At 36.0% G+C, this 26,488-nt stretch overlaps 1 protein-coding gene across 1 annotated transcript; it reads right to left on the bottom strand.

Annotated features, from left to right (window-relative positions):
• Positions 1–16,023: 16,023 nt before the first annotated feature.
• On the bottom strand, positions 16,024–21,407 carry LOC133788361 (uncharacterized). The gene is made up of 5 exons (XM_062225824.1): positions 21,148–21,407; positions 20,956–21,021; positions 20,667–20,820; positions 19,278–19,342; positions 16,024–16,592 (listed from the first exon to the last, which is right to left on the bottom strand). Exons 3-5 carry the CDS (start codon positions 20,809–20,811, stop codon positions 16,524–16,526), a joined length of 279 nt encoding a protein of 92 aa, XP_062081808.1. The 5' UTR covers positions 20,812–20,820; positions 20,956–21,021; positions 21,148–21,407; the 3' UTR covers positions 16,024–16,523.
• Positions 21,408–26,488: the final 5,081 nt, after the last annotated feature.

The raw sequence follows: 26,488 nt of genomic DNA, 5'->3' as shown, positions 1-26,488 counted from the left end.
AGCTTTCGAGATGAGTGAATTAGGCTGAGAGTTAATTTTTCCATCAAGGGATATCTTGATTCTGCCCCCAGTAATCTTTTACTATCGTAATACACGAGCCTTTCCACTTTTTCTTCTTCCCGTACAAGTACCGCGCTTATGGCTTGCTCGGTCGTAGCAAGGTACAGGTACAGAGCTTCTCCCGCAATGGGTTTTGACAAGATAGGGGGTTCTGCGAGGTGCTTCTTGAGCTCTTGAAAAGCCAACTCGCATTCCTCCGTCCATTCGAATTTCTGGCCTCCCTTCAAAAGGTTGAAAAATGGAAGACAACGGTCCGTGGATTTTGAGATAAACCTACTTAGCGCCGCCATCCTTCCAGTCAAACTTTGGACATTCTTATGTTTCTGAGGTGAGGTCATATCAATCAGAGCCTGGATTTTTTCTGGATTAGCTTCTATCCCCCCGAGCATTTACAATGAAGCCCAGGAATTTTCCTGAAGATACTCCGAAATAGCACTTCTGAGGGTTAAGTTTCATGTTATATCTCCGTAACACGACGAAGCATTCTTTGAGGTCATCCACATGGTTATTGTTAAGTTGAGATTTAACTAACATATTGTCAACATAAACTTCCATGTTATTACCTATTTGTTCGGAGAACATCATGTTCATGAGTCGCTGGTAAGTGGCTCCAGCATTTTTGAGCCCGAACGGCATGACGTTATAACAATACAGCCCTTTGTCAGTTATGAAGCTCGTATGCTCTTGGTCAGGGGCATGCATGGAAATCTGGTTATATCCAGAATAGGCATCCATGAACGACATGAGCCCATGCCCTGCTGTGGCATCCACGAGCTGGTTGATCCATGGTAAAGGGAAGCAGTCCTTAGGACAGGCCTTATTGAGGTCTGAGTAGTCAATACAGGTCCGCCATGTCTCGTTAGGCTTCGGGACTAGTACCGGGTTGGCTACCCAATCGGGGTAAAAATCATCCCTAATGAATCGGTTTGCTTTTAACATGTCGACTTCCTCTTTAAGGGCCTTCAACCTATCGTCATCCAGTAGTCTTTGCTTTTGCTGCTTCGGCAGGAAGCTTTTGTCGATATTTAATGCGTGGCTCACTACATTTGGACTTATCCCTATCATGTCCGAGTGTGACCATGTGAAGACATCCTGGTTCTTCTTCAAAAAGCAAATTAATTGCTATTTGGTTTCCTCGGGGAGCTTTTTCCCGACCTTTACTGTTTTCGGGGGATCTGATTCTTCGAGCCTGATTTCTTCAAGATCAGCTCTTTCCTCTATTCTTGGATCGATATCTTCATCTATCTCCAAGACTGTCCCGTCCTTATTCTGAATAATGACGAGCGCTTGTGCCCTCGTTTGCTTCTTTCCTCTTATGGAAATGCTATAGCATTCCCTTCCGGCTAACTGGTCTCCCTTCAGTGTCCTGATGCCACTAGAAGTCGGGAACTTGATGGCCAAATGCCTTACAGACGAGACTGCCCCCAGCCCTACTAGGGCGGGTCTCCCGAGCAGCACGTTGTAGGCCGATGGCAGGTCCACTACTACAATCTCCATCATCTTGGTTGTTGAGGCTGGGTAGTCTCCCAAGGTCACAGGGAGTTCAATGGACCCCATACAGGCAATCCCTTCTCCTAAAAAATCGTACAGCATTGTTGCACAAGCTTTTAGGTCACGAAGCGTGAGTCCCATCTTTTCTAAGGTGGCCTTATAGAGAATGTTCACTGAGCTCCCATTATCAATGAGAACTCGGTGAACCCTCTTGTTCACGAGTTGGAGAGTGATGACCAGTGGGTCGTTGTGAGGAAACTGAACATGGGACGCATCGCCCTCAGTAAAGGTTATAGGCTGAGATTCAACCTTTTGGTACTTTGGAGCTCTGGGTTCAGGTTCATAAAGGGACCCATCCCCAGTTTTTAGCTCGTTCACGTATCACTTTTGGGCGTTCTTTCCTGATCTTGCGAGGTGAGGCCCGCCTGAGATGGTTATTACATCTTCTCCATCAATAGGAGGGGGTCTCTCTTCTTCCCTAGCTCGGGAATTGTTGTTTTGGGCAGGCGGCAGCGCAGCTGTCCTCTGGCTGGTAGAAGCCTGATTATTGTTCTGGTTCCTGACATACTGCCTGAAGTATCATCTCGAGATCAGTCCTTCGATCTCGTCCTTCAGTTGCCTGCATTCATCAGTGGTGTGCCCAGTATCTCTGTGAAATCGATAGTATTTACTGGAGTCTCTCTTGGACTTTTGATTTCTCATGGGGTCTGGTCGCCTGAAAGGGACCTGGTTTTCATTAGCCAGGTAAATATTCTCCCGAGACTCGTTGAGCTTGGTGTACACCTTGTACACGGTGAAATACCTTTCCCCTTTCTTCTTCTTTCCCCCTTCCACCTCGGGGTTACTCCTTTCATTCTTCTTTCTTTTGGAAGGGTTTTCTACAGGGGGTTTCGAGGCTGCTGGGTCCATCGAGGTTGAGGTAGAGTTTACGTTTGTCATTGTAGTTATGGGCTGAGAGGTCATGTTCAGTGTTGACCTTGCCACTTCTACATTGACAAACCTCTGAGCTCGTCTATTAAACTCGGTTGTTGACCTTACAGGCTTCCTCTGCATATCTTCCCAGAGGGGACTTCTCGGCATTACCTCAGCTCGGACGGCCATTAAATGACCGCTGTCGTCTACATCCCAAGCTCGGGCGACTTCCAGATTGAATCTTGTAAGGTAGCTCTTCAACATTTCATTTGGTTGTTGCCGGACGTTGGTCAAGGTCGATGCCTCAGGCCTTATCCCGATCATAGCTCTAAACTGCTTCTTGAAATCTTTTGACAACTGATCCCAAGAAGTGATTGAATGTCTTTTATATTTTTCGAACCAGTTTTTCGCTGGTCCTGTAAGCGATGCTGGAAATAACATTCATCTGAGCTCGTAACCCACATTACGTGCTCTCATTATAGTGTTAAATGTACTTAAATGACTGTACGGATTGGATTTCCCTTCAAAAGGTGGGACATGAGGAATCTGAAACCCTTGAGGAAACGAGGTGTTGGAAATGTGGGGAGCGAATGGTTCGAACTCCTTATCAGAATCTTCGTCCTGACTCCGACCTCACTCATTATGTAAGAGCCTAAATGCTCTTTCCAGTTGATCAATTATTTCCTGAATGGGGTCCACAGGGGGCCTCGCCTAAAATTGTTTATCATTGATCACAATTCCAGGCTCGCGCCTTCGCAGGGGATCCTTACGCCCATTTAGGCGATCTCTCAGGTCTGGGTTCGAGGGATTACCAACACCCCAATTTGATTCAGGTGTTCCTGCAAGTCAAGGTGGTTCTCAGCATTTCTACATCTTCGATCATACTTACTGACTGATCTGGTGTCCCCTGAGTCATCGCTGGCGAGGCTTGTCGAATGATTGTTTTGAGATGGATTCCTTTCAGACTGCCTCATCTCTACAATGCGAGATCGAGACATTTGGCTTCTCGTAGGTTGGACGCCTCTCCGTTCTCTAGCAGCCTCTCCATTCCCCTGCTTCCGTCCAGCCCGCCTTTCCCTATCACCCTGAGTCGGTTGTGTGTTCCTCCGAGGTGGTGAGGGATATCTTATTGGCGATGGAGGGAACCGTATGGGTGACGGTGGCTGCCACCCATTTCGGGGTCTGGATGGTCCCGAGTTCGCCTGTGCCGACTCGGTAACATTCTGCGTGTTACCAGGATTCTGAGTCCGAGCCTCAGCAGGGGCTCGGTAATTCCCAGTTTCAGCTGGTAACTCAGCAGTTGAGTTAACCGAAGCTTTAGCCCAGGTGTTTCTTCGGGGCCTTGAAGGAGCAGATTGCTCTGCCAGTGGCGGAGGATGCTCCGTTCTTCTTGTGGCAGCATTTTTGCGAGGTCGCCCACGCAAACTACGAGGAGGAACATGAACGTCCTGCGGAGGTGGGGCTTGGACCTCAGGCGGAGGTTGGGGCTGTGCCGGCTGCGCCTCCGCAGCCAATCTAGCCAGCTCCTCATTACGCTTCTTGGCCTCAGTCAACTGTTTTCTTAACTGTCAGTTTTCGAGTTCCACAATGGGGACATACCATTCGGGATTATAATACATGTCCCTGTCGTCCCTGGGAGCCGGAGGTACCGGAGGTCCTTAAGAATCGGAGGACTCACTTCTCTCTTCTGGTTCAGGATTCGTCATTGGTTGCTTCCCAGGGCGGCGTGGATAGTTTTCTTCTGATCATTTGCGGCCATAGCTAATCAGGGATTGTACTGCTTAAGGCTCTCAATGAAAGCACCAAACTGTTGACGCCGTTTTTCGTCAACTTAAAATGTAGAGAAATTAAACAATAAGAACTATGGCACATATGAATAATATGGTAGAACAGCAAGAATTTTACGTGGTTCTGCAGTTAACTCTGCCTAGTCCACGAGTCTATTTTATTAAGACTTGGAGTTTTCTTGAAATCCTTCAGAGATGAATTCTCCAGAGTTTCTCTCAAGATATCAAAAGATCGGTCCTTTACAAATGTTCATGAACTCTCTATTTATAGAGAGTTTTCAGAGTTCATTCCCACATATTTCGGGAAGATACTTCAGCTTATTAATTAAAATAATGATATTAAATACTGTAACTCCTATATACAAGGAAATGTCCCCTGAAGACTAGGGGGCAAATAACAGACTTGTTAATATCCCCTTAATGTTGGGATGTTACAACAATAAATATCTTTAAACGTACGGAACGCGTTACATTAGATGACTCATTAAATCTTTCAAGGTCAGCAACCAGCATCATGTCGGTCAAGGTTTACAGATAAGTTACGAACTAGCCACCTTAGTCCAAGACCAGCTCGGAGCAGGTAGATACCATCGAGGTTGTTACATTTTGAGCTTGTACTCTTAAAGCTCGGGCTACTTAATCCGGAGACACCCGACAACAGATATATCCTGATGCTATGTCTTTCGAGCTTAGAAATAATTTCGAGGTTAAATGTCTTCGAGGTTGCCATCTTGATTCGAGGGTTTAATATCTGGACCACGAACATGCGTTTTATATCTCTCGAGCTCACACTTGACGAGTCCAGCTTTCAAGGTCACAATCTCAAGTCTCGAAATCTGGGTGTAACATATGGTCTTTTCACCCTAAGGATAAATATAACCATTAAAGTCGTAGAAACTTACCAAAACAGAGCCCTTCTCTTTCCCTTCTCACCACCATCATCCTCCTCATTCTTCCTTTGGAATTTTTGAACTCTATTTGAAGAACCAAGCTAGGAAATCAAGGTTTGAAGCTTAGAACTTTAGTTCATCCACTGAAGAGGACTCAATTCAAGCTTGAGGTAAGAATTCAGCCATGAAATTCTGTTTATACTCTATTTTTCTATTAGTTCTCAGTTGAGAATTTTGAAGTGGTTAGTTGAGAATTCATGGAGGTTTTCAGGAAAGTTTGTTTGGGTTTTTATGAGATTGTGGTATGGATGAAGTAATGGGGTTAAATGTATGTTTGGATGATGTTTGGGATTAGTTTGGAAGCTTAGTTTTCAGGGGAAATCGTAGGGGAGAAGACCAGAAAAATCTGGTATGTTAGTGGTGCCCCAGCGCTAGGCAAAGCAGAGAGTAGGGTTCTCTCTGACTTGGGGTAGCGCTACCTAGCAGCGCCCCAGCGCTAGGTCATTCTCAGCAAGGCCTATTTTTAGGGCTCAGGATGACTTTGGGGGCTTGGGGATGGTTCCACTATCCTATTTGGGTGGATTGGGAGTCCTGAGAGCACGGGATTGATCGCGGAGTGAGGTTTTAGATTATGAACCTTTTATTGATTTACTTTATTGATGGATTCGAATTGGTTATGATTAGGTGACCGCTAAGGAACTAAAAGACAGATCGTTCTCAATGGTCGTTCTTTTACTAATTCTCGCTCGAACCAGAGGTAAGAAAACTGCACCCCATGTGACATGCATGGTTATTCATGAGGCATGTTGAGTGTTTAAATGTAGACATTGATTGCATATCAAATTCTTAGCAAATCTTGCTTACTTGTGAATGGAACTGACTTATTAGTCAGAATCGGCAATGGTGTCAGTGTTAACTGTGAAGTTGTGACTTACTAGTCAAGTTCGGCAGTAGTACTGAGCACTGGTCGTATGGTATTGGCTTATGAGTCAAGAACGGTTTCAGCGTGTTTAACGCAAGCCGAAAATATTAGATCTAATTGACATAAGCATTGAATGACTCATCATGAGCATTAATGCTTGACCGACCTCAAGTTCGATGAAAACTAAAAGCGCTTGTCTAGTTTCATGACTAGACACTTAGAGTCAGGGCCAGAAGGCCCAGGTGACTGCATCATCACATGGCTAGGGTGCAGAGCCCAAGTTAGTGACTCACTCATTGGCCACTCATCTGATTCAAGTTGTGACTCCATGGCCACTCATCTAATTTCAAGCTAGTGACTTACTCATCAGTCACTCATCTGATTAGGGCTAAAAGCCCCAACAAGGTTACCAAAACCTTTAAGTGATATTCACTCATCTGTTTAGGGCTATAAGGCATGTATGATTATCATGATCATCATTTTATATACATGTAGTAATGAGTTTTCTTGCTGAGCCTTGGCTCACGGGTGCTATGTGGTGCAGGTAAAGGGAAAGAAAAGGTCACCCAGCCTTGAGTGGAGAGCTTAGGTGGCGATGTGTACATATGCGGCTGCTTGACCACCACGGCTAAGGAGTTTCTTGGAGGAACTAGGGGTTAACCCTAATTTTTTCCGCTTAGGTTGGCGGGGTGTAATTTTTACACTGTAATGACCATTTTGGATTGTAAATAACTTGTAAACGCTTTTATGGGCCCATGAACATTTTTATGTTCTAAATAAAATATATCATTTCCTTTTGATCAGTTTTTCACCTTAGCCTGTTAATACCACCTAGATGCACGTTTATAACCAAATGACTCGATTAGCGAGTTAAGCACGGTTCAAAGTTCACAGTAACGGTCTTGGAGTAACCAGGGCGTTACAAGAAAGTTATGTTAATTTAAAGTGAAGGAACGTGGAGTTCCAAATGGAAGGATATATCTTCCTTAGAGTATCACCATGGAAAGGGGTGAGGAGATAAGAGCAAGTTGAGCCCTAGATTAGTAGGACCATTTGAAATCCTTGAAATGATCGGTCAAGTTGCCTATGGATTGGCCTTATCTTTGGCACTGTCGGCTGTATGCAATGTATTTCATATTTCCATGTTGAGGAAACATGTGTTAGATGAGACTCATGTGTTGAGTTATGAGGATTTGGAATTGGAGGCTGAATTATCCTATGAGAAATAGCCAGTCCAGATATGAGACAGAAAGAACAAGGTTCTAAGGAACAAAACTATACATTTGGTTAAGGTATTATCCAGAAATAACAAGGTCGAGGGAGCGACGTGGGAACTGGAATCAGTTATGCAGGATTGATATTCTGGGTTATTCAGATAAAATTTCGAGGACGAGATTTCTATAAAGAGGGGATAGTTGTAATGTCTCAAATTTCCTAATACGGCTTAGGGCCTTGGTTAGGGGGGCAGGATGGAAAATTATGGGATTATGTGATTATGTGAGTTATATTATAATATAACTTGATATGCATGTTTTGGTGTATTAAATATGCATGTGGACTTATTTATGATTAATTGGGTAATTTTCGTAATTTTTCCCATTATGGGTATATTTGGCATATATGTGGTATGTGTGTGGTACTACATTACTATGTTCATATGTTTGCGTTACTCGGCACAAGATGATCCTTGGGAGTATGCTAATGGGAAAGTCACAACGGGGCCTATACTTGACTCGGAGTGAGTCAAGGGGTATATTGGGTATTTAACACATTACAGAGATATTGGGTAATGGGAATGCTTATTTGATGATATATTGGGAGTTAGTGAGATTAGGAGGGAATTTTGGAAATTTTGACTATTTTACCCCGGGGCGCATTTTTGGGACCCCGAGCATTAGGATTTTCTTGAGATTACTAAAGCTCGAAGTAACATGTTAGAAACATAAAAAGAACGTTTAGTACGTTCTCTCTCTCTCCCGTTCTCTTTTTTAAGCCCATTAGCATTTTTGAAGGAAACTTGAGTTTTAGAACTCGAATTCAAGCAAGGATCGAGTCATAATGATTCTAGGAAAGATTAGAAGCTTATTAGCTAGAGGATTTGGTGAGAAACGACATAATCAGAGGTAATTTAAGCTTTGAATTTCCAATTTTTCGTTTCCTAGAATTTCTTAAGTTTTGAATTTGGATTTTACGTTTTGAGGAGTTTTTGAATGGTTTGAAGCTTGGGTTTTGATGGTTTTGGGCCATTGAGATGATTGGGAACTTTGTTTTTAAGATTTGGATATGTTTTGATAGGTTTTTAGAAGATTTTAAAATGGGAAAAACGGAGTTCTTGGCTGTGTTTGTGTTGGGCCGCAGCCCTTTTATTGTGTGTCGCGGCCCAGGCTTGAAAAATGAGGTTTTTGGCTGTTGGGGGCACTTTAGGCCGCTGGCCCTTTTCGTCAGGCCGCGGCCCACGACACCGAAAAATAAGGGTTTAGCCCTTGTTCTTGATCAGGGCGTGGCCTTGGTTTTTGGGGCCGCGGCCCAAAAGGGCAGAAATGGCCAAAATGGGTTTTTATTGATGAGAACTTAAACCTAAGGGCTCGGGATCGATCTTACTACTCGGGTTGGTAGGATTCGATGTCCCAGGGGCTAGGACTTAGTCTCGAAGCCTTTATTTACTCGTTTTGATGGGATTCTATATCATGGTTCTGACTAGGTTACCGCTATGGGCTCGGAACCGGGATCGTGCTCAAGGGTCGTTTATTAGTAACCTGTGCTTGGACCAAAGGTAAGAAAATTTCACCCAGTATGTGATGCATGTGATTGTGGCATGGGATGAATGTTGAAAATATGGAATCGATCAGAGCTTGAGTCTCTGTAAATGTGCATGATCATAGTTATGCTGGTGATTGTTGATGAAGCATGTCGAGTGCTCTATATTTGGATATCGGTTGCATTGTGAATGCTGGAATACATTGTTTATCTGAGCTACGAACTGACTTATTAGTCAGAAACGACAATGGTGTTTAGTGCTGGTCGTGAAGCTCTGACTTATCAGTCATGATCGGCAATAGTATTGAGCGTTGGTCGTATGGAATTGACTTATAAGTCAAGAGCGGCAATAACGCATTGAACGCTGGTCGATATGATTAGATCTAATCAACATGAGCATTATATGCTCGATCGACCTATTGGTTGAAGAAAACTAAAACTCTTGGCTAGTCTAAGGCTAGTTACTCAGAGCTAGGGCTAAAAGGGTCAGGTGACTGGAACGTCACATGGCTTAGGGCACAGGGCCCCAGAGTGACTCAATAGTCATCTATTCAGGGGGTAGGACCCCAGATTGACTTAATAGTCATCTATTCAGGGCGCAGGACCCCAGATTGACTTAATAGTCATCTATGCAGGGTAGGACCCCAGATTGACTTAACAGTCTTCTATTCAGAGCGCAGGACCCCAGATTAACTTAATAGTCATCTATGCAGGGCGCAAGACCCCAGATTGACTTAATAGTCATCTACTCAGGGCGCAGGATCCCATAATAATTTATTTGTACGTGCCTGCATGCATGAATAGAGTTATTACTGATAGGCATGCTTATTATGATTTTGTTACATGTTATTATCTGCTTATGAGCTGTTTGAGTTTTCTTGCTGAGCTTTGGCTCATGGGTGCTATGTGGTGCAAGTAAAGGTAAAATAAAGCTGGATCATTCTTGAGTTGGAGAGCTTAAGTGATGTTGTGTACATATGTGGTTGCCTGACCACCACAGCCGAGGTTTAAAGAGGAACTAGGGTTTAAACCCTATTTTGCTGCTTAGATCGGCTGGTTGTAGATCTTTTATTGTAATTAACCTTTTAAATGTATTTTGGGATCCAATGTATACAGTAAACGTTTTAGTGAAACGTTTGTATCTTTGACCAAAGTTTTTAACCATAAACTGTTAATTAGATTTAATTACACAATTATGGCCAAATGACTCATTTAGCGAGTTTAACACTATTTAAAATACACGGCGTAATGGTCCCTGGGTAGTAAGGCATTACACAACCTGAGCTGCAGCTACCTCATAAACCTAATGAAATAGTATATGTTTCTTTTAACTTGTTTAGCAACCATTTAAATTCCTAAGCAACCCATAATTCTCATAAACATTCTATAACGCAACCTCTTAAGCAACTCTTGAAAATTTCAAAGCAATTCTATATAAAAACCTATTAAGCAACATATAAAGCAACCCTAAATATCCTAAGCAGCCCATAAATCAACCTGTTAAGCAATCCTTGAAACTCATCACACAATTCTTAAAGCAACTTGATAAACAACTTGATAAACAACTCATAAAGCAACTTGTTAAGCAATCATTGAAACTTCTTAAGCAACCCTAGATAGCAATTTATTAAGCAATTCTAGAAACTCCTTAAGCAACTCATATTACTCATATAACAACACTAGAAAACATAACCGCGCTTCGTGCAATCTTTTGTAATTATTAAAAAAATATATTTATTTTAATATATTTTTTGGGAAATTGTAGGGTATGGATGCATTTTCACCCTACTCGTACAACATGCTTTTTATATAGACACGTGAGGGAGTCTTGACAACAATTTTTTTTCATAATGGTGTTCATTGTATAGCAAACCTCTTGCATATTTTTTAAAAATTCTGAATAAATAAAATGCCGAAAACAAAATTCAAAAATCTTGTTGTACGTGTGCTTTTTTTATTATTATTATTATCATTATTACACGCTTTGCGTGATTTTTTTTTATAAAAAGTCTAAATTATGTATAAGAAAATTTATGTTTTGTGTAAGACTTATTTTGGATGATTACCCATTTAAACCCTTTAGTTTTTAAATTTAACTTTTAGACCTCATGTTTTGTCAAAATGTTGAATATAGGAATGGATAAATCGATTATTTAAACATTTTATTTTGGAAGATTACTCGTTTTGACCCTTTATTTTTATAAATTAACCTTTGGACTATGTATTTTTTCAAAAGGTTCAAAATTCTTTATAAAAATAAATTATACATATATTTTATATTTTCTGTAAGGATTCACACCATTTTGAACCTTGCATTTTAGCCGATTACCCCGTTGGGACCTTTATTTTTAAAAATTAACTTGTGGACCTCATGTTTTGTTAAATGTTAAAAATAGGAATATATAGATCGATTATTTGCACACTATATTTTGGTCGATTACTCGTTTTGACTCTTTGTTTTTAAAAATTAACCTTTGGATTATGTATTTATTTAAAGTATTAAAAGTTCTTTATAAAAATTGAATTATATAAATATATATATATATAATTTATGTTTTTTATAAGGGTTTACACCATTTTGAACTTTGTATTATAGCCAATTACCCATTTGGACCATTTATTTTTTAAAATTAACTTGTGTACCTTGTGTTTTGTCAAAATGTTAATTGCCCGTTTGGATCATTTATTGTTAAAAATTAACATTTGGATCTAGTATTTTGTCAAAAAGTTAAAAATACAAATAAATAGAATATTTATTTATTTATTATTATATAGATATTTTTAATTGACATCTATTATTATTATTATTATTATTATTATTATTATTATTATTATTATTATTATTATTATTGTTGTTGTTAAAATAAAATTGAGAAAAAAGAGAAAATAGATAGAGTTTTTTCCTTAATTAATTAATAGCCATAAATTATAAAAGTAAAATAAAAAATGAGAAAAGTTCACGGTTATTTATATTTATAATTTAATTAAACAGTTGTCGTAATTAAATACATAATCAAATTTGAATTCAAATTAAAAAATGTGAAAAAGGAAGAAAATGGAAAGGGTGCTTTGGAGCAATTTTAAAGTACCGCATCATATAAATATATTAGAAAATATACTTGCCCTCGCATAAATTATTTTATAATAATTTTAAATATATATTTAAGGTAATTTTATATTTGTTTGATAAATATTATAATTTGAATTTATACATTTTTTAATTCAACTATATATATTTAACGTAATTCTATATTTTTTTGATTAATTTTATAATTTGTATAATGTGAGTGAGAAATTTATACCTTTTGTAATTCTTCTATTTTTTTAAGTTATGCTCTAATTGTAAAATTGTATTAAAAGTATCTAATTAATCAATTATTTGTTTCTCTCTCCTTTGAAGAATTTAATATAATGTATAATAGCATTTGAAAAGCAAGAGTTTTGAAAAAAAAAACTAAGCTAACAAACAATATTAACATCAATTGTCATAATTATATATTTTTTAATTCATAATATGTTCCTTGTTTCTAAAAAATTGATTTTTTGTGCTTCACATCAACCTCCGCATATTTTGTTGCTGCTGTAATGTCCACTAAATTACAATCTATAAAACATTTATTTACTATAGTGAAAACGAATCACAAATCCAAACAATACAATTAGTAATAATATTTTGTCAAAAGCTTAAGAAAATATCAAATGAGAGAAAAATATAATTATTAATATTGATAATTGTTGATAATAATTACAATATTTTATACAACTATTCACTTTTGAATAAAAAACATAATTATATTATAATAAGAACCAAAATTCAAACAATACTAATTCCAATACTTAGTTAGCTAATTAAGTTGAAGATACAAATATACGTTTTTCAATCATAGCACCATGATCCACGTTTCAATTATTGATTATTACTCACTTGAGTAATTGAGAGTCAGGCCATGAAGCTAAATAAATTATTAATCAAATTAATATTATGTGTATATATATATTGATATTTTTAATTGTTAAGATATTTTGGTTTTGAATTTGAAATTTTTTACGTTTTAATAGCTCTTTAAATAAATTTTTAATCAAAGTAATATTATGTGTGTATATATATATATATTGATGTGTACATATATTGATATTTTTAATTGTTAAGATATTTTAGTTTGGAATTTGAAATTTTTTACCTTTTTATTTTTAATTTTTTTTTAAAGTTAGATATTTAAGTATTAATTAATAGATCTTTACGTTTTTTTTTATTTATACACAGATGTTATTTTTAAACTACATTTTTTAAAGCACATATCTAAAATAAAACAACATTTACATAAAATACATTAATGCATTAATTTATAAAATATATTCTTTGAATGTATTAATTTATATATAAGCGTAGTTAGTAGTTACATTTTTATTTGTTTTTTATTATTACTAAATTTTTTGAAATGTGTAAAATAGATAAAGTAAATAATAATATCTTGTAAATATCTTATTTAAATTTAAAAAACATGTAATTACATATTTTTTAAAACGTGATAATATCTTGTAAATATCTTATTTAAATTAAAAAATATGTAACTACTTACATTTTTTTTTAAAATTAATATATTATTATAATATATAAAATGAATACAAAATTATATTGAAGGAGAAAATAGATAGAGTGATTTAGGACAATTTTAAAGTGTCACATCATCTCCTTGAAGCTCTCATTTATATAATATTTATATATGTTAAGCAACTCTTGAAACTCCTAAACAACTCATAATCTTCATAAACAATCTATAAAGCAACCTCTTAAGGAACCCTTGAAAATTGCGAAGCAATTCTACATAACAACTTATTAAGCAAAATATAAACAACATGTTAAGCAACTCATAAAACAACCAGTTAAGCAACCCTTGAAACTCCTTACACAATCCCTAAAGCAACTTGATAAACAACTCATAAAGTAACTTGTTAAGCAACTCTTGAAACTCTTTAAGCAACCCTAGATAGCAACTTATTAAGCAACCCTAGAAACTCTTTAAGAAACGCATAACCCTTATAAAGCAATGTGTTAAACAACTCTTGAAACTCCTAAGCAACCCATAATCCTTATAAGCAATCTATAAGGCAACATCTTAAGCAACCCTTAAAAATTCTAAAGTAATTCTATATAACAAGATTAAGAAACATTTTAAACAACCCTAAATATCTTAAACAACTCATAAAACAACATGTTAAGCAACTCTTGAAACTCTTTACGCAATCTTTAAAGCAACTTGATAGACAACTTATAAAACACATTGTTAAACAACCATTGAGACTCCTTAAGCAACCCAAAATCCTCATAAAGCTATATGTTAAGCAACCATTAAAATTCCTAAACAACTCACAATCTTCATAAGCAATCTATAAATCAACCTCTTAAGCAACCTTTGAAATTTCAGAAGTAATTCTATATAAAAAAAACATATTAAGCAACATATAAAACAACATGTTGAACAAACCATAAAACAACTTGTTAAGCAACCATTGAAACTCCTTACACAATCCTTAAGGTAACTTAATAAACAACTCATAAAGAAACCTTTGAAACTCTTTAAGCAATCATATAAAGTTTCATTTATATAGTTGCAAAGCAACATAAAATTTCATTTTTGTAGTTTCAACAATTTCAATTAACAAGTCCGATTAAGAACTATGCATCAACCACAACTCAAAATTAGAGAAAAAAAGCATTAAAGGTGGGAAGAAAAGCATTAAAGATTGCAACCTCTGTTATTTTATTTCTTCAAAACAAAGACTTAAAAAATGAAGGAACAATTAATTTAATTAAAATAGCATCATAGCTTCACGTGGATATTTCCAATATTTCAATTTGACACATTTAACATTTTCACAATTATAATTTTTTTTTTTTGGTCAAGAAGAATTAGCTTCAATGATCAAAGAGACAAATACAACCAAAGCAATATGCCCAAAAATAAATCGAAACAGCCAGGCAACACCTAACTCAAATTACATACAAGCTAGCTTCCTTAAGAAAAGATTAAAATGAGGAAGAGACTTCCTACTATGAACACTGTAAATTCTGTAATGAACTAATGTAACTATTTCTTTAGCTATACAATTAGCTGTTAAGGAGAAGCCATCATATATGCACCTATTTCTATTCCTCCAGATTTGATAAACAACAGCTGCAAGGATCATATTAATGGTCATACAATTATAATTTTTTTTCTTTAGTAATATATTAATAGAATTGTTGATCTTCAACTTTGTATCAAGTGACATATATAATTATGAAAATGAGAAGATGAACATGTTCTTATTTTTTTAGGAATGTTGCTGCCCCACATGTAGAGGATATATGCTTTAGTATATATATATATAGGAGAATTCTCCTATAGGGGCTTTACTTTAAGCCCTACCGGTGGGGCTCTCAGTGTTCTCAACCCGTGAACAGTTTTTGGTGCGATTTTTTTTATGACCATGTATAATGTAGCTATTTAGAGCATCCTGCAAATTTTCAGAAAATTCCGAATAGTTTACCGTACCGAAAACTAGGTTCAAACATGTTGCACGCGTGACTATTTTTTTTTATGAGCGTGGAAATCAACATGTTTGAACCTAGTTTTCGGTACTGTAAATTATTCGGAATTTTCTAAAAATTTGCAGGATGCTTTAAATAGCTACAATATACACGTTCTTTAAAAAAATCATGCCGAAAACTATTCACGGATCGAGAAACACTAAGAGCCCTACCGATAGAGCTTAAAGTGAATCCTTATAAAAGAATTGTCATATATATATATATTTGTTGGTATACTTCTGGCATGTGGCATGGAATATGAAAAAAAATAACAAAACATATTACATATACTCATGTTTGATTATGTTTTTTTCACTTTCAAATTAAATCAAGAAAGACCTTTGTAACACTTGCTTGAGACCAATATTATAGTGCAAATTGTATTTTTGCAGAAAAAAAAACATCTTAAAGGTGCATATAAATGAATGAAGTTTTTAGATAATGTATTTTTGCATTAAAACTTTTGTACATATGTATTAATGAAAAAATTCATATATTTTTTTCTATTATTTTATTAATTAAATTTATTTATTTTAAAAATAGTATTTAATTATTTTTTAACATGTAGTCATATAAAATGTTGTCACGTGTATCTTAATTGTCACTTAACTTACTTACATAACTTTTAATACCTAAAGAGATAACTTGCAACAAATCATTATCGAAAGGGATTTTGCCACCAAAATTTTTTAGAATAGGTAGCCACAACATTTTGACTGCATGGGATTGGATAAATCTCAAATTCCAAATCCATACTTTCTGACTGCATATATAACCACCTCAGGTACAGGAACCCCTTTCATGGGAGCTCGTGTCTCCAAAACCCCCCTCAACTTGGACCCTCTTCATTCCCAACAACAACAACAATTTGGCAAAATCCAAACAAAAATTCACTCGGAACCCAAAACCTACTCCTCATACTGGGGCTCCTATCCAGACCAACAATGTACACCATTACCTATGTTCTATAGAATTAGAAGAACCCTTTTCAGATCCTCCATGAATAATTTCCCTTCAACATAACAAAGTCAATGCTCAGAATAGTGTCTGTAGTTTTTTTATTAATTGACACAATATTTCTAGGCCTGAAAGTTATATATCAAGTAACAGAACTTGGCCTCGAAACCATTGGCTTATTTTGCTGCATCACTTGCCTCAGCAGTTTTAGCTTCTAATGGGCACTGTGATACGTATGCTTTTAGCTGCGAAGAAAGGGGGATTACATGAGTTCTTAGTTGGAAATGAAATACAGGAAGAAAGATGTATACGATTACAACCAGTTATGTGTGTGCACAACCACTGATTTAAGAAAAACAATATAAATGGTTTAATTTGAATTTATAAAGTGTTAAAAGTGAAAGTATAAATTCTCAAATTTCAGATACGAGTAAAATTATTCATTCAGAATTTAAAAAATAAACTTAGTAAACACACTTAAAACTGGATAATAATACGAGTATAACTTATCTTTCAAAATTACAATAATTTAAAATTGTGTTATAAAATTATTATACATATCAAATAGTTGTTTATCCACAATTCAACTTCTATATATTATGTTACAAACTCAAAAATGTGGATTTCAATTCATAATACATGTGGTTTTAGTAGGCAAGTTTTGTAGTTTAATTTTGGGTTTGTTGATTTTAGAAATAGGTAATCCAAAAGAATAAATTAACACTCTTATATTACACAGAAAAATTACACATAGTGATGTATAATTATTTTTAACAATCAATATTTTCAAGTGGGAGCACATTATTATAAACTAAAACACATCAATGTGTAACTTTTATGTGTCTCTAGGACTACTCGACCCAAAACCAACTCATAATCAGCTATTTTATTTATATAGCAATTTGAGCGGTGTGGGTTAGGCAAATAATTCAGGCTTGTGTATAGCTTCTTCACCCCTACAACTAGTTGTATATATGTGAATTCCCGATTACATAGATTTGACAATGCAAACAATTCTTGGAAGATAAAAGGCCTAGCTAAACTATAAATAAACTTTAACTTGGAATAATCAAGCATGCAAAAATAAATTGCGTGCCTAACCAGAGTTCAAACATAGAAAACACAGTAGAAAAATCATGTCTCTCCCACTAATTCTGGCAAAACAAGCATGCAAAAGTGTGTACCTAAACAGAGTACAAATAGATAAAAGCGAAGTAGAAATTTCAACACAACTCGTATTTGGTCAAACAGGTAGTTTTAAGACTCAATAGATGTTAAGATGTGCAATATAGTGCTACAGCATATGGTGTTGATTGTTGAGTTGTCAGCAGGTTTTGCAGGGGGTTATTCCAAAAGATATGAGGCAGTAATAGCTTAAAAACGTTTTTGTTTTGGCAAAAGAGAAGTATTGGATGTAATTTCAAACTATGGGAAAATGGAAACTTCTGGGTTATAGTTTGGGTAAGAAATTTCAAGAGAGCTCGACTTGTAATCCATGCCGATTTAAAAATTAAAAAAATAATAATAAAAAAGTCTTAGGCTTAGGCAGGAAGCAAAGAAATTTTATGATTCTTGATTATTCTTATCTGTAGAAACATTTGTTTTACTTGTTTTTAAATTTATGAATCAAGGTGTCATGCTGTTTATTTTCTTATATTTGTTCTTTGATGATATCTTTTCCCTTTATGATATCTTGTTTATTTTCTTAACAAAAATTGTTCTCACTAAAAAAATATTAAGAGTAAATGGTGAAAATTGTATATTTTTTGGAGTCATTTTGCACTTTGACCTAATTTTTATAATTTTTTGCAAAATAACATCCGTCTAAAATTTCGACTAGTTGTCTAAAAATTTCAACTAGCGGTCTAAATTTTTCGATTATCTGTTTGAAAATTTTCGACCACCTATCTCGAGCGTCGGAAGTTATTTTGCAAAAAATTATTAAAATTAGGCCAAAGTGCAAAATGACTTCAAAAAATCATGGTTTAAAAAAACATTATTGAGGCTCGCCTTAAATTGAGGCGGTAAAAAAACTCACGCCTCTTGTCAGTGAGGCGGTGCACTAATGTGCGCGCCTTCAGAATTAATGTGAATTTGGGCTTTTCAGCCCAATTGTTAAAGCCCGATACTGGGCTTTTTAATAAATCGGGTATGGGCTTAAGGCTTTTAGCGACTTAAAATACAAAAATAAAGCCCAATTTTAATATATCAATTAAAACCCTAAATGTATATTATATTTAAGATTTATACTTTTTTGGACCCTGTGTTTTGTCTTATTACCTATTTGGACCCTGTGTTTTGACAAATTACTTTTTGAGCCCTATGTTTTGTAAAATGATTAAAATAGAACATTAAACTCACTTTTTATTAAGAAAAAATTGAATATAACAATACAGTTTTTAAGCAGAATGATATTATTTTTGTTCTAAATTGTTAGTTTGGTAAATTATTTGTAATTTTAGTTGAGAAAACATTGACCAAAATAGAGTTTAGGGTTCTATTTTAACAATTTTACAAAATATAAGGCCCAAAAAGTAATTTGTCAAAACACAGGGTCCAAACAAGTAATGAGACAAAATGCAGGATCCAAAAAAGTATAAATCCTTATATTTATAATTTTGAATTATTATCTTGATATATTTAGGTATTTTAGAAGCTTTTTTTAATTAAATATTCGAGGCTTACGCCTCAATGCGCCTTAAGGCTTACGTTTCGCCTCACACAAATAAAACGACTCGAGGCTTAAAAACATTTTTTTAAACATTGCAAAAAATAAGTCATTTTGCCAAAGGACCCAAAAATTAATAATATTTCTTTCAAGTTACTCTTGTCAGGGTTACTCTTCTTAGTACTATTCTTCTTCCAAGTGTATGCATCAAGCAATAGAATGAAGCCACAGTCAATTCTTTGCTAAGAAGAAACGGCCGTACCTTGAAGTCAGTCAGATCAGGGACAACATAGTTTGGCAGCTTTTCATGCACCACAACATACCCACCTGCAGCAAAATTCTTTCTATATTATTGCAAGGCACATATGTATAATGAAACTGAATCATGCTAGGAATTCAATATAATTACATTTTTCTTAAATTCTTGCAAACATACACAATATCACTTTTTATAGGCTCATGTTTAAAATTGGGCTCCAAAGATCTTTGAGAAGCATCATTGACAATCAGAGTAATAGTTTACATTCCTATTATAGGCATATATATAGATCCTGTATATTGGAATATTTCTTTATTTTTATTGGAATATTTCTTTATTTGTGAGGTATTTAAAATTTAGTCAAATTTGGGTTCCCAGAACTAACCCAAATTGTAATGTCAATAATATTTCAAACTTGTAAGGAAATTACAAACTACTCAGTTTTCCTTGCTCCATTTCTATCATGTCCTCTCTTTCTCTCTTTAAATTCCCGATTTCTCTTTTTTCTTGTCTGTTCTTTTTACCCGCTTGGTTCTACATAATTATTCATGGGTATTTACAAGTAAGTGGTTATCTTTTCTAGTTCAGTCCATAATAAACCAAGTGCAACTCCCATCAAACTGCTAAACATTCCCTTCAAGGCAATTATTTTCAATAGAAAAGAATAATACACAAACCTTACATTTAGGCCGTGAAGATCACTTTACCCCTATCGTACAAGAATAGCTCTTAGGAATTGTCTCTGTATCTTATTTTGCAGAAAAATTCTCTGCAGGCAATATCTACACCCTTTAAATGCTCAAAAACCTCAAGGAAACAATCTTAAGAATTTGTTTTCCAATCTTTCAGGAAGATGGTTGACAAAGACTCGCGAAGGGGAAAATAGCCAGGACACATTCCCACTCCCACCTTTTTTTTTCTTTTTTGCGCAAAGAACATGATCTTTCTAAGTAATTTATGATTATTTTGAGCTATTTTTCACAGCTCTTACATAAGAAGAACGAATATCAGGTTAGTAATGCCTTTAGTACTAATGCCTCATTGAAGGCAGGCAAACACACTGCTAGGATGCTTTTCTACATCAACAAAGTTGGATTGGACCAAATTTAGTTCACTTGAAATCAAAGAAACATGATAAAATTCAGGGTTAAAAGGCACAATAGAAAAAGTAATCACTGGCTATGTAGCAATGAATGCAGAATCTAGTCATGTTCATCGATATAGTTTTGAGGAACAAACGGGTTTCCCTTTCTCAACCTTCCTAAATAAATCACTAATCTGTTCACCAACAATTTCATGAAAAAAAAAAATCTTCCAGGATAACTTGCTACAAACCACAAACATAGCACAACTAAACAGATGAATAGGATGAAATAAGAAAAAAGGTATAACCTTTACGAGTATGAAACCCAGTTGGCTTGCAGTTCTTTCCCTTGTAATAATCCCTTGGTGCCCTCTTTGAAGAAAGAATATCAAGGGATGAAGTCCTTTTTCTCCTCATTATTCTTCCCAATCCCGTAATCAATCCCAGTCCCATTTTGAAATCCTGAAAATGCACAAGCATTAGACTAATAAACATAATCAATCAAACTTAATGAATAAATAATTACATAAAAAATCACAGCCATCGCCATGTCCAAAACCCTATAGATTAAAGAGAGAGCTGAGATTAAAAGGGTACTTAGTGGAGTAGCCTCTGGTGCGGCAATGGTGCTCTTCTTCTTCCAATGAAATAAACAAATGATACCTGAGCATTAACAAAGCCACAAAGTATTCACTGAGCATTCAAAAAGCCAACTAAGGATCTGGGGTTTTTTTTAAAAAAAAAATACACAATAATAAATATGGAGTATATATAGAATCATGAACCCACACTTATAAAGTCTTGGAGGCTTGGAGGAGAGCGCCTCTTCTTGGTGCCGTGGTGTGACTGTGTTGGACGAAGGGCTGTGCCGTGGTGAAGAGATGAAGCCGTGACAGTGAAGATGTGAAGGAGAGGGTGAGGAGTGAGGACCGTCACTGAGTTGAATGTTGAAGCCTTGAAGATGAACGTGACTCGTGAGCGAGACTGTGAGAGAGGAGCGAGTCGTAAGTCGAAACCCACTCAATTTTTTTTAGGGAAATGGGCAGGAATAGTAGTGAACATTTGATCGAAAACCCACAAAATCTGTAAAATTTGCAAATCCGCAACCCAAAAATCCGTTTTTTGGGAAAACAATCGAATTCGGGTTGAATCCGACCCGAACCCGACAAAAGTCGGGTCGAGATCGGGTTTGAAATTTGTTAAAACTTGGGTTCGGGTTCAAATCCGAAATCCGAAAAAAAAAAATAGTATTTTTGCAAAATTTGACTTTTCAGCCCAAAACTCAATTGACCCAGTCCAACCCAAAATCTGAAGAAAACAAAATTGTATTTTTGAAAAAAAATGGTATTCTTGAAAAAAGTGTAAAATTTGTATTTTTGTAAAATTTGACTTTTCAGCCCAAAACAGAAATGCCCCAGCCCAACCCGAATCAAACCCAAAACCGAACCCGAATAAAACCCGAAACCTGAAACCCGAAAAAACCCGAAAATTTCGGATCAGTTTCAGTACCATTTTTCTCAACCCGAAACCCGTAAAACCCGAACCCGATAAACCCGAAACCCAAAAACTCGACCCGTGTACACCCCTAGGGACCCGTGTACATCCCTAGGCAGGAATATGCAAAACTAAAATTTGCAAAATGACTTTTCTTTTCTTTTTTAAATAAATTTTGAAAACAAAGACGATGTGGCACTTATAATACCAAATTAATATAGATTATATAACTTAAACTTTTAAAAAAAATTAAAAAGAAAGAGATTAACTTAAATGAAGACATCTGAAGCCCTAAATTAGAAACTAAATTAGAAACAAAACTCAGGAGTCTCTTTCAAGACTTGAGTCTCTTTCTTCTCCTTCTCCTTCTCCTTCTTCTTACTTATCAATTTTTAATTTTTGAGCAGTCAACCTTCAACATTATATCCACTTTGAAAGAAATCAATAATGAAGACTTCAACAACATTTTCTCAGTCCTCACCAAACGAACAAGTAAGAAAATTTGAATTTAGTAGAATAGAATGCATTTCATTTTGAGTTTGTTGAAGTTTTACTATAGTTTTAAGTATTAAGTTTATTTGTATTGTTAGATATAATCACAAATAGTAGACCCTTAAAATGCACTGAGAGACCCAGAGTCACGTGCATCAATCTTAGTAGAGACCCTCAAAATACACTGGGAGACTCATGTGTCTTCCAAGATTGTTTGTACCAATCTTTGAAAGACCCAAAAAATGCATTGAGAGACCCTCAAGTTCTTAGGGTCCTTTTTCAAATTTTGATCTGATGTTTATACTTAAAATGCACTGAGAGACCTTGAGTTGAGTGTACCAATCTTAGTAGAGACCCTCAAAATACACTGAGAGACTTAGGGGTCGCTCAGGATTGCTTGTACCAATCTTTGAAAGACCCTAAAAATGCATTGAGAGACCCTCAAGTTCTTAAGGACATTTTTCCAATTTCGATTTAATGTTTATACTTAAAATACACGAAGAGACCCTTAAAATTCCCTGAGAGACCCTAAGTCTCATGTACCAATCATTACAGAGACCCTCAAAATACACTGAGAGACTCTTAGGTCTCAGGATTGCTTGAATCTTTGAAAGACCCTTAAAATGCATTAAGAGACCCTCCAGGTCTTAGGGTCCTTTTTCATTTTCTATTAAATGTTTATACTTATTGTTTGTATTAATTTGCATTATTTTCATTTGTTTTACAAAATATTTCAGAATTGTAGAACTGTTTTCACAACAGATCTTCCTTGTGTGCCACGTGTTATAACGAATGAATATAAACATAGAAAATCAAAAGTTACCTCCAAGAGTCCATTGAGTGTGATTAAAAATATAAATTCGTGGCTAACAAACAATGACAAGAATGTTTTTAGAAAATAGGCTCAATTGGGTCGTTTGTTGGACCTCCCTACTGAAGGGAAATTTTGTGGGAGCTTATCACACCAAATAATTTTAAGGAGGATAAATTGTCAAAAAACCATGAGCTATGGTTTTTGATTAATGGAAAGCCTATGAGGTTCTCTCTCCAAGAATTTGCAATAGTATATGGATTAGATACAGGTAATGGACCAACACTTGAAGAATTGGAAGTGGTTAAATCAAAGAACAATTTAAAGAAAAAAATACTTCAATAATGAGTCGATAAAAATAATGGATGTAGCATGTGTCTTAAATAATATACCAAAATAGGAAAAGACGAAAGACAAAGTGAAGTTGTGCTTTATCTACATGCTTAGTGCATTTCTCATAATGTCAAGTCTCACTTCGACAATAGAACCATATTGACTACAGCTAGTGGACGACTTGGCGATATTTGATAAATATCATTGGGGAAAGTTGGTATACGATAAGATTTTAGAGCAAATCACTCGTCTAGACATACAAAAATTAGCTGGAGATGATCCTGATAAAGTTATAATGTGGAACTTCAATGGTTGTTCTTGGATATTTCAAGTAAAAAAATATAATTTTTTAAATTTGTATCTAATTTTTCTTTAATACTGTATATTGTATTTTATTTCTCACTTATAATATTTGTTTTGACTGTTATAGATATGGATATGTGAAGCAATGCCAAAATTGGGAGAAAAGACTGGACACAGAATTTCAGGAAATCATATTCGATGATGGTTTGGTTGGAAGTTTAATAAGATCCATAAAAGTATCACAGTTACAGGATTATCTGACACTATAGAAAGAGATGCAAATGTATTTATCTACATAAAATTGCTTGTTAATTTTATTTATGTAAATATTTGGCTATGGTAACTAATTTACTTTCCTTTCTTTTCTTTTTTAGTTGTTGGTGTGGCCTACTCTTGTTCCAAGTCCAGAAGAAAAGGTACAACCCTTCTATGAAAGAATGAATAACTACATCGATGCCACAGATGACATCATAGATCAAATTTCTTCATTTTTATCTGGTGATGTCATCTTGCATAATAGTCATGACCGAGTTGCAAGAGTACAGGCACAGAGTTATCTAGAGTCTTCACCATCTCATCCACCATCCTCACACGGTCCCTCAACACAAGTATTAGTATATTCTTCTCCACCACATTTATCTCCTCTAGCTGATACGGGTCATGTGTGTATGGAGTCTTCACCATCTCATCCAACATACTCACAGGGTCCCTCTACACAAGTTTTTGTAGATTATTCTCTGCCACATTTATCTCCTCTAGCTGATGTGGGTCATGTGCTTATGGAGTCTTCACCATCTCATCAACCATCCTCTCAAGGTCTGTGTAATGCCCTCCATATCAAGGACAGTTACAATATTATTTTAAATAGTGCTAGACTCGCTAAACGAGTCATTTGGCCATAACCATGTAACTAAACGTGATTAATGGTTTAGGGTTAAAAATTTTGGTCAAAAGGTACAACTGTTTTACTAAAACGTTTACCTGCATACATGGGATCTCACACTAACATTTAAAAAGGTTAATTACAATTGAAAAGTTACAACCAGCAGACTTAAGCGGCAAAATAGGGTTTGACCCTAGTTCCTCTGAGAAACCTCGGCCGTGGTGGTCGAGCAGCCACATAGGTACACATCATCACCGAAGCTCTCCAACTCAAGGATGGCCCAGCTTTCTTTTCCCCTTACCTGCACCACATAGCACCCGTGAGCCAAGGCTCAGCAAGAAAACTTAAACATGTTTATAAGTAGTTAATAACATGTTACCAAATCATAATAAGCATGCCTAGCAATAATAAACCTACTCATGCATACATACCATTCTTATAAATGACTACATAGTCATATGTGGCCAGTTTCCCTAGATAAATGATCAATAAATCATACTGGGGCACATTGCCCAAAATACATGATTAATGAATCATACCGGGGCTCGTGGGCCAAACTACGATTAATGAATCATACTGGGGCCCGTTGCCCAAAATACATAATTAATGAATCATACTGGGGCTCAACGCCCTAGGATATGGGACTAATGAGTCACCCTGGGGCCATTTGCCCTATCATCTGTACAACCAGCCTTGGAGCTGACCCAGCGTACCTGGCATTGTAGTTTTCCATGACCAATAGGTCGGTCAAGCATATGTGTAACACCCCACGTCACTATGACTGCTTCCTAGAATGACGACTGGCCCTACAAACTAACACGAGTCTTTCCAGTGTGCTTTGTCCTCACTCGCACGCTTCCTGGGAAAACTTCCTAGGAGGTCACCCATCATGAGACTACTCCAAGTCAAACACACTTAACTTTGGAGTTCTCTAGTGATGGGCTATCGAAAAGAAGATGCATCTTGTTGGCATAGGTAGCACCCATCAATCCATTTAAGCCCTCTTCAACTGTGTAGTCCCATACCTACACAGTCTTAGAATCATCACACTTGACCCTCCCCAGGCGATGTGGGATTGCACAGCTTTTACCCGGTCTTTCCCCCTGTAGATCACGGGATTCTGACTGTCACAATATGTCATGCTCCTGATGAGGCATAACCATATCGATCAGCGCTCAACGCGCTATTTCCACCCTTGACTTATAAGTCAATGCTTTTCGACCAGCGCTTGGCGCTATTGTCATCCTTGACTTATAGTCAATTCTTTTCGACCAGCACTCGGTGTGCTTGTAACGCCCTAGATAGCCAAGACCGTTACACTATGTGTTTATAAAGGTGCAAGACTTGCTAATTAATTCATTTAGTTAGAAACGTGTTACTGAAACCATAATTGAACTAGGGTTAAAAGATTTTGGTCATAAAATATACATTTCATTTAGATAAACATTTCGTACATGTGATCCCAAAAGAAATAGAGTTTGAAAGACAGTTTACAAAAAATTCCAGGTTGCAAACAAGTTTTGGCCACTCTAAGGGAAAAACAAACATTTAGGCTTCTCCTGTCATGTATCACTCCTCGACCGTGGCGGCCGATTAGCTGACTATGTACATTTAGCCTCAAAGCTTTCCAACTCAGACTGGTCCACCTTGCCCTTGCCTTTACCTGCACCACGTAGCACCCGTGAGCCAAGGCCCAGCAAGAAAACTATAATGCATAGCACAAGCGACAACCAACAGGCAGATAATTTACGAATCAACAATCAGATAAACAACAAGTCATACAGCTCACATATATAGTGATATCAAACTACAAG

Source organism: Humulus lupulus, chromosome 7 (assembly GCF_963169125.1).
Source record: "Humulus lupulus chromosome 7, drHumLupu1.1, whole genome shotgun sequence".
NCBI classification, from domain to species: domain Eukaryota; kingdom Viridiplantae; phylum Streptophyta; class Magnoliopsida; order Rosales; family Cannabaceae; genus Humulus; species Humulus lupulus.
The sequence above is the reverse complement of the archived record's forward strand: the minus strand, read 5'-3'. Positions and strand labels throughout refer to the sequence as shown.

Excerpts from the sequence above, each read along its gene's own strand:
- LOC133788361 (XM_062225824.1), bottom strand. The coding sequence starts at position 20,811 with ATGGGACTGGGATTGATTACGGGATTGGGAAGAATAATGAGGAGAAAA. Across the intron at positions 19,343-20,666 it reads TGGGTTTCATACTCGTAAAG|GTGGGTATGTTGTGGTGCAT; the intron begins GTTATACCTTTT and ends ATTTTGCTGCAG. Across the intron at positions 16,593-19,277 it reads CTGATCTGACTGACTTCAAG|CTAAAAGCATACGTATCACA; the intron begins GTACGGCCGTTT and ends CTTTCTTCGCAG.